This window comes from Populus nigra, chromosome 19, assembly GCF_951802175.1.
Source record: "Populus nigra chromosome 19, ddPopNigr1.1, whole genome shotgun sequence".
NCBI lineage: Eukaryota > Viridiplantae > Streptophyta > Magnoliopsida > Malpighiales > Salicaceae > Populus > Populus nigra.
The window spans coordinates 13640304-13653405 of record NC_084870.1 but is presented as its reverse complement, the minus strand read 5'-3'; the positions used below and the strand labels follow the sequence as shown (position 1 = coordinate 13653405).

At 34.5% G+C, this 13102-nt stretch overlaps 3 protein-coding genes across 3 annotated transcripts; all 3 read left to right on the top strand.

The window, feature by feature from the left end:
- Positions 1-2847: 2847 nt before the first annotated feature.
- LOC133680099 (uncharacterized) lies at positions 2848-7171 on the top strand. Its single transcript, XM_062102923.1, has 5 exons — positions 2848-3679; positions 3769-4031; positions 4371-4508; positions 6230-6469; positions 6741-7171. Exons 1-5 carry the CDS (start codon positions 3088-3090, stop codon positions 6852-6854), a joined length of 1347 nt encoding a protein of 448 aa, XP_061958907.1. The 5' UTR covers positions 2848-3087; the 3' UTR covers positions 6855-7171.
- Positions 7172-7926: 755 nt separating this feature from the next.
- On the top strand, positions 7927-9113 carry LOC133680432 (uncharacterized). Its single transcript, XM_062103387.1, has 2 exons — positions 7927-8319; positions 8653-9113. The coding sequence occupies exons 1-2, from the start codon at positions 8140-8142 to the stop codon at positions 8824-8826; spliced, it is 354 nt and encodes a 117-aa protein (XP_061959371.1). The 5' UTR covers positions 7927-8139; the 3' UTR covers positions 8827-9113.
- A 751-nt stretch (positions 9114-9864) lies between these two features.
- Positions 9865-12917, top strand: LOC133680433 (exopolygalacturonase-like). The gene is made up of 6 exons (XM_062103388.1): positions 9865-10307; positions 10531-10671; positions 10779-10955; positions 11099-11388; positions 11489-11717; positions 11838-12917. Exons 1-6 carry the CDS (start codon positions 10089-10091, stop codon positions 12063-12065), a joined length of 1284 nt encoding a protein of 427 aa, XP_061959372.1. The 5' UTR covers positions 9865-10088; the 3' UTR covers positions 12066-12917.
- Positions 12918-13102: the final 185 nt, after the last annotated feature.

Genomic DNA, 13102 nt, shown 5'->3' with positions numbered 1-13102 from the left:
GAGGAAACACTATAGCAAGAAAAAATCATTTGGGGAAACATAGGAGTAATCCACGATGTTTTTTTTTCAAGAAAAAAACTACAAAGCTAAATTATCAATCAACTCAATATGAAAAAAACTAAAATTCTCAACCAACTCAATCGTAAAAAAATAAATTCAATAAAGATAATTTAAAAAAAAACATGTGGAGAAATATTGTATCAAAAAAAAAACCATACGGGAGAAATACTGTAGTAATCTATAATGTTTTTTATATAAAAAAACTACAAAACTAAATTCTCAACCAGCTCAATATGAAGAAAAAAAACAAAAAGAACCATTTTGGAAAAAAAATCATAAAAAGAAAGAACAAAATCATGTAGGGAAACATTGTAGTAATTTATAATTTTTTTAAAATGATAGAGCTAAATTCTTAACCAGTTTAATATTAGAAAAAAATCAGCAAAAATAATTTTGAAAAAAACATAAAAATTTGTTTTTTTAAAAAAGAAGTCAATCACGAGAAAAGAAAAAAAACATGTAATTTTTTTTTTAAAAAAAGTCAATCATGAAAAAAAATACATATAAAAAAACAAATAAAAATATTAAAATATTAAAATAAAAAGCACGAGGAAAGCCACAATACTTTTTTCAATTCGTTTAGAGTATTGTTAATAATACTACTATTGTTTCTTGTGGTAAAAATACTAAACTTGACTTGCTTTTAGGTAATATCCCTTACCTTTAATTTGAAATGATTGTGATGATATTATAACAATATCTAAATGTTGTGGGGGAATTGTTCCTCACACATAAATCAGTGTGGATTACTGTTTCAAGTGTTTTTTTCTTTTTTTTTTTGTATTTTTTCTTTTTTTTCCCCAACTTTTCCTCTATTTTTTTCATTTTTTTTCCAAAATTGCTTTCCTTTTCTTTTTCCAACTTTCCTTTTTTTCTTTTTTATTTATTTATTTTTTAAAAAAATTATCTTTGTTGATTTTACTTTTTAAATATTGAGTTGGTTAAAAATTTCGCTTTGTAATTTTTTTCTTTTAAAATACTATAGATTGCTACAGTGTTTTTCCACATAATTTTCCTATTTTATTTTATTTTATTAAAATTATATTTGTCGATTTTTTTTATATTAAGCTGATTGAGAATTTAGTTTTGTAATTTTTAAAAAAAACATTATTGATTGCTACAGTGTTTCTCTGCATGGTTTTTTTTTATGATTTTCTCATAAATTATCTTTTTTTATTTTAGTTTTTAATATTGAGCTGGTTAAAAATTACAGTTACAATATTTAAGGAAATGACTGTAACTTTTCTCGCAAAATACTATAGACTGCTATAGTGTTTTTTCTCATATGATTTTTTTCTGTTTTGTTATATTTTTTTCTAAAATTGTCTTTGTCAAATTTATTTTTTAAATATTAAGCTAGTTAAGAATTGCAATCACAAGTAAATACAAGTTTTTCCTCACAAAACATTATGGATTAATACAGTTTTTCCTCACATAGTTTTTTTCCGGTTTCTTTTGTGTTTTATTTTTTTGCAATACTTTTTTCCAAAATTATCTTTGTTGATTTTATTTTTTTAATATTGAGTTGATTAGAATTTAATTTTGTAACAAAACTTAATCATGTGGGGAAAGTACTGTAGCTTTCCTCATAAAATATTGTTGAAAATTAAAATTACAGGTCATTAAAAATAAGATTAAATCACGTGGGGAAGCACCGTAACTTTCATCACAAAACACTATGAATTGCTGTAGTGTTTCCAACATGATTTTTTCCCTCTTTTTTTTGTGTTTTTTTTTTTTTCTAAAACTGTCTCTGTCGATTTGATTTTTTTAATATTGAGCTTATTAAGAATTTAGTTTTATAATTTTTTTCTTTAAAACACTGTGAATTATTGTAGTGTTTTCTCAAATGATTTTTTTATTATTTTTTATAAAATTATCTCTGTCTATTTTTTTAAAAAAATTTAAATTGGTTAAGAATTATAATTACAATAAAGCTAAATCATACGGGAAAAGCGTTGTGATTTTTCTCACAAAACACTATGGATTGTTACTGTATTTCTCTAAACGGTTATTTATTTTATTTTATTGAAGAAAGCACCGCAGTTTTCCTTATAAAATATTGTCAATTGCTACAACGTTTTTCCACATAGGTTTTTTTTCTTTTAAAATTATCTTTGTTGATTTTTTTAATAGTAAGTTGGTAGAGAATTTAGCTTTGTAATTTTTTTGCTTTTTATGAACAGAAAAGCTAAATCATGTGGCGAAAGTACTATATCTTTCCTCTTAAAACACTATGGATTGCTACATATCATTTTGTTCAGTCTCTAAGTTTTGATCACCAACATATTTTTTTTTTCTATCATGAAATATTGCCTCCATCATACCTTTAGTTTCTATTACTTATCTAACGCTGATTCACGATTATAATACTATTAAATATATTTTTATAAGCCCACGACATCTCGCGGGTATGCATCTCGTGTTTCTTATACTGTTTACCAAAATGAAAAACCATAATTTTTTTTTTCTTTACTTGATTGTGTTTTCCGTGATTTTAATTTTCCATAATATCCCAAGTCTATTTAAAGTCTTATTTGTTTGTTTTTACATTTTAAATTTTTTTTTTATTTTTTTAATTACTTCAAATTAATATATTTTTAAATATTTTTAGGTTATTTTAATAAATAAATATCAAAAATAAAATTTTAAAAATAAAAAAATATTATTTTAATATAAAAAACAAACTGTACTTATTATTATAATAATTATTATTATTACTACGGCTCGTATATTATATAATTAAACTCGAGACTCTCATATATTATATAATTGAACTCGAGACTTTCTTAAGGAACTGCTGCCCTGTAAGAAAACGTCAGCCCAACGACGGCAGAGATTATCTTGCGATTGCGACATGTACATACCTCGTGTCGTCTTCCGGGCATTCCTTTCCAAGTTCCTATAATATTATAATATGGAGCCGAAGTGCCGAACAGTCATGGTATTGGACTGCCTCTGCCCGTGAGTGGTTGGAGTTAATTTCGTTACTGTTTAGTTTATCAGCAAAGTGTGACAGAGGTTGAAATGGAGACACCCTTCAAAAACCATCATCTCCTCCTCCTCTCCGTGCTTCTACTAATCCTTATACATCATCCATCGGAAGGGGAAGCCGAAGATGCAGCAATCATATCAAGATTCCAACAATACCTTCAGATCAACACTGCACAACCCACCCCTCAATACCAACAATCAGCTGACTTTCTCATCTCCCAAGCCAAATTCATCGGCCTCGAATCCCAATCTATCGAATTTGTCCAAAACAAGCCACTCGTCCTCCTCAAATGGCCTGGATCTGACCCGACTCTCCCTTCGATCCTTCTCAACTCACACACAGATGTCGTCCCAGTGGAACACCACAAGTGGACTCATCATCCTTTTGGCGCCCATGTTGATTCTCATGGTAATATCTTTGCTAGAGGGTCTCAGGACATGAAGTGCGTTGGTATGCAGTACTTGGAAGCTATTCGTCGCTTGAAATCTTCTGGGTTTGTCCCACTTCGTTCTGTCTACTTATCCTTTGTCCCTGACGAAGAAATCGGTGGCCATGATGGTGCTGCGAAGTTTGCTGACTCTGATATCTTTAACAGTATGAATGTTGGCATAGTACTTGATGAAGGTGAAATATGCTACTACTGCTAGTCCTTCTTTTTGTATATAATTTTCTTTTTTTTATTAGTTGCAAGTTTTTTGATTTGGAAATTACAGGGCTTGCATCACCGAACGAGAATTACAGGACGTTTTATGCGGAGAGGTGTCCTTGGTGGATGGTGATTAAGGCTACTGGGGCACCAGGACATGGAGCTAAATTGTATGATAATAGTGCTATGGAGAATCTTTTGAAAAGTATTGAGAGTGTGAGGAGGTTTAGAGCTTCTCAGTTTGATTTGGTGAAGGCTGGCTTGAAAGCTGAAGGAGAGGTCATATCTGTCAACATGGTCTTTCTTAAGGCTGGCACTCCTTCTCCTACTGTAAGTTGGTATACATTTTAACTTGTCGAGTTTAGACAGTCCTTGTCTAGTATCGGTAGGCTGTAGTTGTTGCAAGAATGCTCCAACTCATAAACATGGGGCCCAAAGCAGGGATTTGTTTTTGCACTTCACATGAATACCTCAGGCCAAAAGTAACAAGCTTTGTCAAATAAACATCTTGTTTCAAAACCCATAAAATCTCTGTCTCAAACAATTTGTTGATTGGGTGATTTTTTGAAATTGCAGTATCTTTATGTCTTATCAAAGATGAGAGCATTGCGAGTTTACAAACTTACGTGTTGTTGATTACATAGACCGATCTGCTTCCTTTTCTTCCAGGGATTTGTCATGAATTTGCAGCCATCTGAAGCAGAAGCAGGTTTTGATATTCGAGTCCCACCAACTGCAGATCCAGAATCTTTGGAGAGACGAATTGCAGAAGAGTGGGCTCCTGTTTCACGTAATATGACATTCCAGGTACTGATGCATTGTTGGGAGTCTTGAGACTCGTATTTTTTTTCCTAGCTGTATCTGAATAAAACGTGAAAATCACAGTTGCCTTGCTTTTATCTGGTAACCAATGATATTCTTGGATTAAAAGAGGGAAAGGTGATTATTATGTTGGTGTCCTTTGTTAGTTTTTTTTTTTTCATGCTATAATCAATACTTGTCATTCAAAATAGAAGTTTTCTCATTTGCTATGAAGCCTAAAGTGTAAAGAATTATTCCAACCAAATAATTTAAGTTGTTATATTATTTTTTGATACATTTTTTCAAGTGAAAATTTTTTAAGCTTAAAACTTGTATAAATCTGTATTACCTTATGCTCAAATAGAATAAAGGTGAAGAGATTCGAACTTGTGATAAATAAAAAACAATAGCAAAATTCCCTTCAATTACCAAGAGAAAAGAAAAGATTTTTAACCTGAAAAAAAAAAGTTACTTTCACAAGAGGAAGAAACAACAAACCGAAACCCTAATATCAATTACAAGACACCACCAACACCCACACCAACACCCTTAAACATAAAACCTAGAATTGCTTAGTTGTTGTCAAAAAAACTATCTCAATTCAATAGCTTAAAATATTAGGTGAAATTTTAAGATATGATTTATATTATTATTTAATATAAAAGGCATCTCTTGCCATGATGGTTTGCATTTATAAAATCTCCACCCGGGCATTAGTAAACTTAGAAGGAATGGGAAGGAAAAAGATTATTGCATTTTGATCATGTAGCTTAGGAAATGTGATTTGACTTTATAACCCTTTCATATGCCCAATTCAGGGCCCTGTCTTGGTAAAGCTAGCACCGACCGATGGCCTTATCTTGCTAGGATCAAGTAATAGGATCCTTGAAAGGACATCACATGAATCCTGCTGTAAATATTTTGACCTACGCTGTGAATGAGGCAGGCGATACATATTCTAATAAGAGAATTTTGGTAATATAGGCTTAAAAGAGACCTTGTTTAACTAATACAAGTTTAAACTAAATCTGTCGCATTTGACATCGCGGTGATCTTTTTTTTTAAAAAGAACAAAACAAATATCTATCATTATATTCTTTGAGGGGAAATGTCTTGTTTATGGAGTCGCCACCTTGTATTAAAGTCACTAGAAATCCTAACTGGTTTTTAGAGATTCTATGACAAGAGATTGATTATGCTAGAGGGAAGATACTACCATCCTTAAAACATCTTATATTAGATATGTTGCATTGCTAGTTTTGTCTTAAATTGTTATAGGCTGTTGTGCTATATTATGAATGGTTTGTTTATAATGGGTATTAAAAGGGTTACCTGGAAATATTCTGATGGTCTTTTTAAATGGAAGACCAGGAGAAAAAGAGCAAAAACAAACATTATAGTCTCTAGTTTTTCCACAAGTTGACAAATCATACTCCTAATCAAAATTAATCCTTATCTCTTAATTTCTAATTTTAATCTCCTTAAAAATTAGATTAAAGCAAATAGGGTCAAAATTAAGTTATAAGAATATGTACACACTTGTGATACAGGTACAGCAAATCAAAGAAACATATGATCTGGAGGAATGTTTGTGATTTGATTACTCGTTGGAAAAAAAACTGCTCCTTTTGATCATGGCATGCTAACACGCAATTAATAACAACGTTTTCAAGTGTCCCCCTTTTCATTTTCAAATCCAGTTCTGATTGTGTTTGTTGCTTTGGCAGTTTAAGCAGCAAGTTTCAATACATGGTAAGTCTGGGAGGCCAGTAGTTACGAAGACTGACAGTTCTAATCCATGGTGGAGCCTGCTTGAGGAAGCTGTCAGAAAAGCAAATGGAAAACTTGGTAAGCCAGAGATCTTTCCTGCGTCAACTGACGCTCGCTACTTTCGGCAACTAGGCCTGCCAGCAATTGGCTTCTCTCCAATGGCGAACACACCTATACTACTGCATGACCACAATGAGGTAAATGTTTAACTCAATGCTTCCCTTTTCAGGCTAATAATCAAAGGCTGTTTTTCTCTGCATGTTGTCAATCTTTGTGTGCTAAACGTTTAATTCAGTGCTTCCATTTAAATTTCTGCATTTCTTTCATACATACTGACAATATTTGCATGGTAGTCTGTGTGTGTGAGTGAGAGTGCACGCACCTGTGTTCTTGACAGAATCATTGCACTTAATTGGAATTGATATAATCCATACGAAACCATCAATCATCATGTCTACATTGTTGCAGTTCCTGAACCAAGACGAATACCTGAAAGGCATCCATATTTATGAGGCAATAATTAAAGCTTATGCATCTTACATCGAGCACACAAGCAATGGAAGCACAAGAGATGAGTTGTGAGGGAGCTAATGAGCATCATCTTGTGTTGAGATACAAGCAACGGAGGCTTCATGTAGAGTTGTAAGCGAGCAGCATCACTCGTCACCATATATGTTCTATGAGTTTCTTGTAGTGAGATTTGGCATCAGCAAAATTCTCAGTGATGTATCAATAAACGGGTGGAAGTGAACTTTGGTCTTTGTAAAATACGTACTCAATTCCCCTTCACTTTGAACCTGCCTAAAACGGTCACGTGTTCATGATCTTGCAAAATCTTTATATCTGCTTAGTGATCGATCAATGTTGCGCTTACAAATATCATATAACTCTTGCCGTAACTGTTCTCTTCGTTGTGTAGATTCTTAATCATATTTTTTTTAAATAAAAAAAAACGTGTGCCTTCGAAAGGATTAAAAATTCAAATGAAAAGATTGCTGTTTTTTTTTTCAATTCTGTTTTCATTCTATTTTAATTTTAATTTTAATTTTATTTGTTTTAGTTTTACTAGTTGCTTTTTAAATTAATACTTCACATAATATAATTTTAATTTTAAAATTGAACTAGACAAGAAATTAAGTTTATAAATTTAAAATTAACATGTTAAACTAGGTTTAATAATAGTGGCTGAATAATTCTTTTTTATTTAGAAATTTTTGTTATATTTTTTTAAAAAATTGATCTCACCCCCACATGACTATATATATAAAATAGTATGAATTTATTTGCAAAATAAATGTGTATCTGCTACATTATGGAGCTATAGTTTAAATGAACTGTGTTGTGATTTTTTTTTAATTATTGATCAAAATATTATTTATTAGAGCAATGCTATTTTATTTTATATGTTTGTTTATAGCTAATGAAATAGAAGTATTTACTTTTTTCTCTAGTTAAAAAAGAAGAAGAAGAACGAAGGAGACAAAAGAGTGAAAAACTAAAATAGATGAAACGGTATCGTTTGCAATGGTGGGGGAAGGGAAGAAAAGAAGAGGCCTGAAATTGAAATGGGATTTGGTCCGTCCGTCTGGACCTGGAGGGGTATTTAAATAATATTTATTTTTCTGCTTCTCCAAAACCCTTTCTTTTCTCTGTATTTTTTTTTTGTCTTTCATCGCTGCTTCTGCTTCCTTCCTTCCTTTCTTTTTAATTATTCGTTACTTACCAAAAACAAAAAAAACCAAGAATCCAAATATATATATATATATATATATATATATATATATATAGAGAGAGAGAGAGAGAGAGAGAGAGAGAGAGGGGAGGGGGTTGTTCCAATTAGAAAAAGAAGAAGAAGAAGAGGAGGAGGATGTCAATGAGAATAAAGGCGGTGGTGGACAAGTTCGTGCAGGAGCTGAAAGAAGCGTTGGATGCAGATATACAGGACAGAATTATGAAAGAAAGAGAGATGCAGGGTTACATCGAAGAACGTGAACGCGAAGTCGCCGAGCGTGAAGCTGCTTGGAAGGCTGAGCTCTCTCGCCGCGAGGTTTTCTTCTACTTCTTCTCTGGAATTTTTTTTAATTAATTGATTCCTAATAATGTTATTATGCAACAAGTAATACTCACTGTCATAAATAACAACAACAACAATAATAATAACAATAAAGGGGATCAATTGAATTTGCCATTCCCAAACTTTTTGATTACTTACAATTGAATTTGCCATTTCCAAACTTACTAGTCAAATTTGTAGCATGATTTTGATTGAACAGATCCTACCCTGTAATAAGTAGTCACTATAATCTCTGTTTGTCTCTCTGCTCCTCTTCTGTTGCTAAATTCTGTTTCTGTATGTCTTTGTCTGTCTGTCTTCTCCCAGGCAGAGATTGCTCGCCAGGAAGCAAGGCTGAAGATGGAGAAAGAAAATCTCGAGAAAGAGAAAAGTGTTCTCATGGGAACCGCCTCCAATCAGGATAATCAAGATGGAGCTCTGGAAATCACTGTTAGTGGCGAGAAGTATCGATGCCTCAGATTCTCAAAGGCAAAGAAATGAGGGGCTTTATATAAGAAAATGTGTGAACAAGGGCCTCACCTTCATCCATTCCTCCCCATATTGTTAGCATAGCTACCCTCTGAGAAAAAAGAAGGAAAGCAGAGGACCCATCATAGATCGTGACTCTAATATGCGTATTCTTTCCTTGCTCACTTGCTATCTGAGGAATGAATTTAGTTCTTTTCAAATCCATTAATTATGCATATCTGTACTACTTGAAGTGACAATGCTTCTTCTAGGCATGTGATTTAATTCAATATTCAAAGGTAGTATGTGATTGATTGAAATCCGGAAGTAAAGAGTTGCTACAGGTTTCTCTGCTAAACTAAAATTTCAGGACCATCTCATAATTAATCTATCAGCACCAGGTTTCTAAAATGAATGTCTGCTGCAGTCGCAAATGGAACTATCCATGGATGTATGACTCTTAACATGCTGTTCTTGTTATAAACTATCAATCAAAATTAGCAGCATCACCGAGTTCGGCTGTTGGTCTCCTTCTGTTGGAAATGTTATCACCATCATGTTGTTTTTCTGAATACATGGAATACCTACAGATAGCTAATGATAAATTGTGTGTCTTAATTACTTGGTAATTGCAGTGATCATATTATAACCAATGAAGGTGCTTTCATGATGTAAGTAAAAGGAACAGAAGGTGACGGATCACCATGGCTGTAATGATGGATGTGTTCTTGTCTTAGTGGCATGCTGATTGAGGAGTTGGGTTCGTTCCAAAATATTAACCCATTGATTAATCATGTTCGTATATTCAATTCCCCACTCGAGTTGGTAGCAATTGTTGATGATCCAGAGTGCAGATTAACGTCAAGACCAATAATTAAGGTGATTATCTTGTGGAACGTGGACTGGAATCTGGGGAAGCTGGCCGAGTCACGAGAAATCATGGAAGCAATTAGCACGTATAATCACCAACGTGGTTTTTCAGCTTGCATTTTCAAAACGTGATTTTGAGGTCAGGGTAGATTTGATTTTTTTTTTAAGAAAATCAAAATAAAAATGAATAGAGTGAGAGGTCTAGGAAGGCTGTGGCAGTGAGACGGTTAATAGCAGTGATGTAGTGGGGAGGGAAGTTAATGGCAGTTTTTGTATTGGGTCTTAACCCAAAAGCAAAAGCCCGCCCTTTCTTGTGAATTCAAACCCTGCTTTAATTCTTCTGCTGAAAAAACGACCCTTCCTTTAATCAATCAAAAAGAAACCAACCTCCTTAATTAGTCATAATCTCACAACAAGGATAACCAATGTACAGCAATAACATGACGAACCTTGGAAGTGGTACCTGGATGCTGTTGCTGTTGTTGTCCTTTTGTTTCAATGCTGTTGTTTTCACAGGTGCAGATGGACAAGGCCTTGAAGTTGAAGCAAGAAGACCAATCTCGCACCACAAGGGAAACAGCTCTCTCCTATTTGACGTCAAGAGATTCGGTGCTCGAGCTGATGGCAGAACTGATGACAGCAAGGTTTGTTTTCTTTATATGATCTCAAGTTACAAAAATTTAAACAAGGAAACTTTTGCTAGTTTGGAATTCCTCATCTGCCTCAATTTTCATTCCTGAGTTGGCAGACTTGGCTTTTTAACAACTCAACTTTACCTGCTTAAGCTTGTGAAAGTAGTGCAGGATAAAGAATTAGCTTTTTATCTCCTTTTAGAATGAATTATACAATTTAATTTTGTGATTCCAGGCCTTCATAGCAGCATGGAAGGAGGCGTGTAGAGCAACAGGAAAGGTTGAACTTCTGATACCAAAAGGAATGTACTTGATTGGCCCTGTTAAATTTGCAGGCCCTTGCAAAAATGTGTCGTCTCTTACTGTCTACATGAAGGCAAGATCTCATCTTTCTGGACAACCTACTCTCATTCTTTCTGTTTCCAATCATCTTTAAACTCTTGAATCATGGTTGATGGTTCTAACTTAGAAATGAACTTTCAGGGTTATTTAAAGGCTACAGCAAAGTTGTCTAGGTATGGATCTGGAACTGGTTGGGTTGAATTTGGATGGCTGGAGAGGCTAACTTTGACCGGAGGTGGAACCTTTGATGGCCAAGGTGCCAAAGCCTGGCCTTACAATAACTGCACCAATGACTCAAAGTGTAAACTTCTTCCAACTGTATGTTCTAACCTTTATCACACTTCCTGATTCTATCTCTAGGCTGTGAGAATCGAGTTAAGGCATAAAATGCATATTAGATTGGTGAAATAAATCTAATAGGAATATATGTATGTATGTATGTATTTTCCTTGTGTTTTCAGAATGTAAAATTTGTGGCAATGAACCAGACTGTAGTCCAAGGCATAACTTCACTGAATAGCAAGTTCTTTCATATAGCTCTTGTCGAATGCAAGAACTTCAAAGGTAGTAAAATCAAGATTTCTGCACCAGCAGACAGCCCCAACACTGACGGTATCCATGTGGAGCGAAGCTCTAGCGTCTATATCTCTCAATCGCTTATTGGTACTGGTGATGACTGCATTTCTATTGGACAAGGAAATTCTCAGGTTACCATCACAAGAATCAGATGTGGACCTGGTCATGGAATCAGGTGCTCTTGAATTTTCTTCTAGTTCAAGTAGTATATATACCTCCTATTTAATTTCGTAGAGGTGATTAATAAATAGGGTAAATGTTCCTTGGTCTAATAGTGTTGGAAGCTTGGGAAGATATGAGGACGAAGGGGATGTAAGTGGACTAGTTGTTAGAGATTGTGCCATATCAGGAACCATGAATGGCATCAGGATAAAAACATGGGCCAACTCCCCAGGTAGCAGCGCAGCAACCAATATGACATTTGAGAACATTGTGATGAACAATGTGACCAATCCAATAATAATTGATCAGTCATATTGCCCATTCAGTTCTTGCATCTCCACAGTAAGTCAATGGTTTCCATTATTTGAGGCTAGCTTTGAAAGTTTTGGTACGTTCGTAGGATTAGAGGCATAAGTTGAAGGCAGCAATGTGTAAATAATGAAATATGTTGGTGTTGAGCAGGAACCATCTAAGGTGAAGCTAAGTGATATATATTTCAAGCAGATAAGAGGGACCTCATCATCTGCGGTGGCAGTAGCGCTAGAATGTAGCAAGGGGATACCGTGCCAGAACATATACCTTGAGAATGTTCACTTGGAATTGTCATCAGGGGAGAAACAAGCCACTTCATCATGTAAAAACGTTAGAGCTAGGTACATTGGCGAACAAATCCCACCACCATGTGCCTAGTAGTGTTAAAAGGTGAAGGACTTTCTTTATTATTATTTTTTTTTTAAAAAAGAGTCATGCTGCCTGCCTATTCAATTGAACGGATGATTTTTTGATTGTGAGAGATCATGCCATGCAAGCGTTTTACAAAATGAAAATGGTGAAGGGGTGCAAACTTCCACTCTCAATCATCGGCCTCTGCAGCGTGGAAAGGCATCAGTAATCGTGATGGGCGTGGTTGGGGATGGCAAGAGGTTGGGTTTCTTTCTGGACAGATATAGATGGAGCCTCTTTCTGGACATGCTCTTAATTGATCATATTAGAGAGAGGGGGGAAAGGATTCATTGGCTTTATGCTCACTCGCTGGGCGAGGCTTGATGCGCAAGGAATGAAGAGTCCAATTAAGGGGGTTAATATCAGTGGCCAGAATATTGTTCAGATTAATTGAAATACCACACAGCGTCTTGGAGATTGCAGGTTGGCTTTTGACAAGTCTAAAGAGAGCAACGCTTGCAAACAGCCCGCCCATCTTAATTACAAGCCTAGTGAATATACATATGGTTTTATCAAGGTGGTGAGAATAATATATACTGATGGAAGGTGGAAGCTGTAGTACTGGAAACCGGGATATATATTACGCGACAACAATTAATGGTGTTTGGACTGTGGGTTTCAAAGGATACCTCCTAGGTTTTTCAATGATCTTAGTCGCTGTGAGCATCCATGTGTTTTTGTCCAGGAAGATGGTAGCTAGATCACCGGACCACCTTCCACCCTCTGCAATATTTGGCAATGATATATCAGCCTAGCCACCACCAGAAAAATATACAAGGATGATGGATCAACGACGATAAACACATAAAATTAATACAACCGATGAGCAACTCTCTCTCTCTCTCTCTCTCTCTCTCTCACACACACACACACACACACACACACACACACACTTGGACATTAATAATAGAATAACTTAACAAAAACCATCCATTTTCACATGACCATGGTGTTCGATGCATGCGCTTGTTTATCGAGTACCGTAATCTCCAGGTCAAAATAAT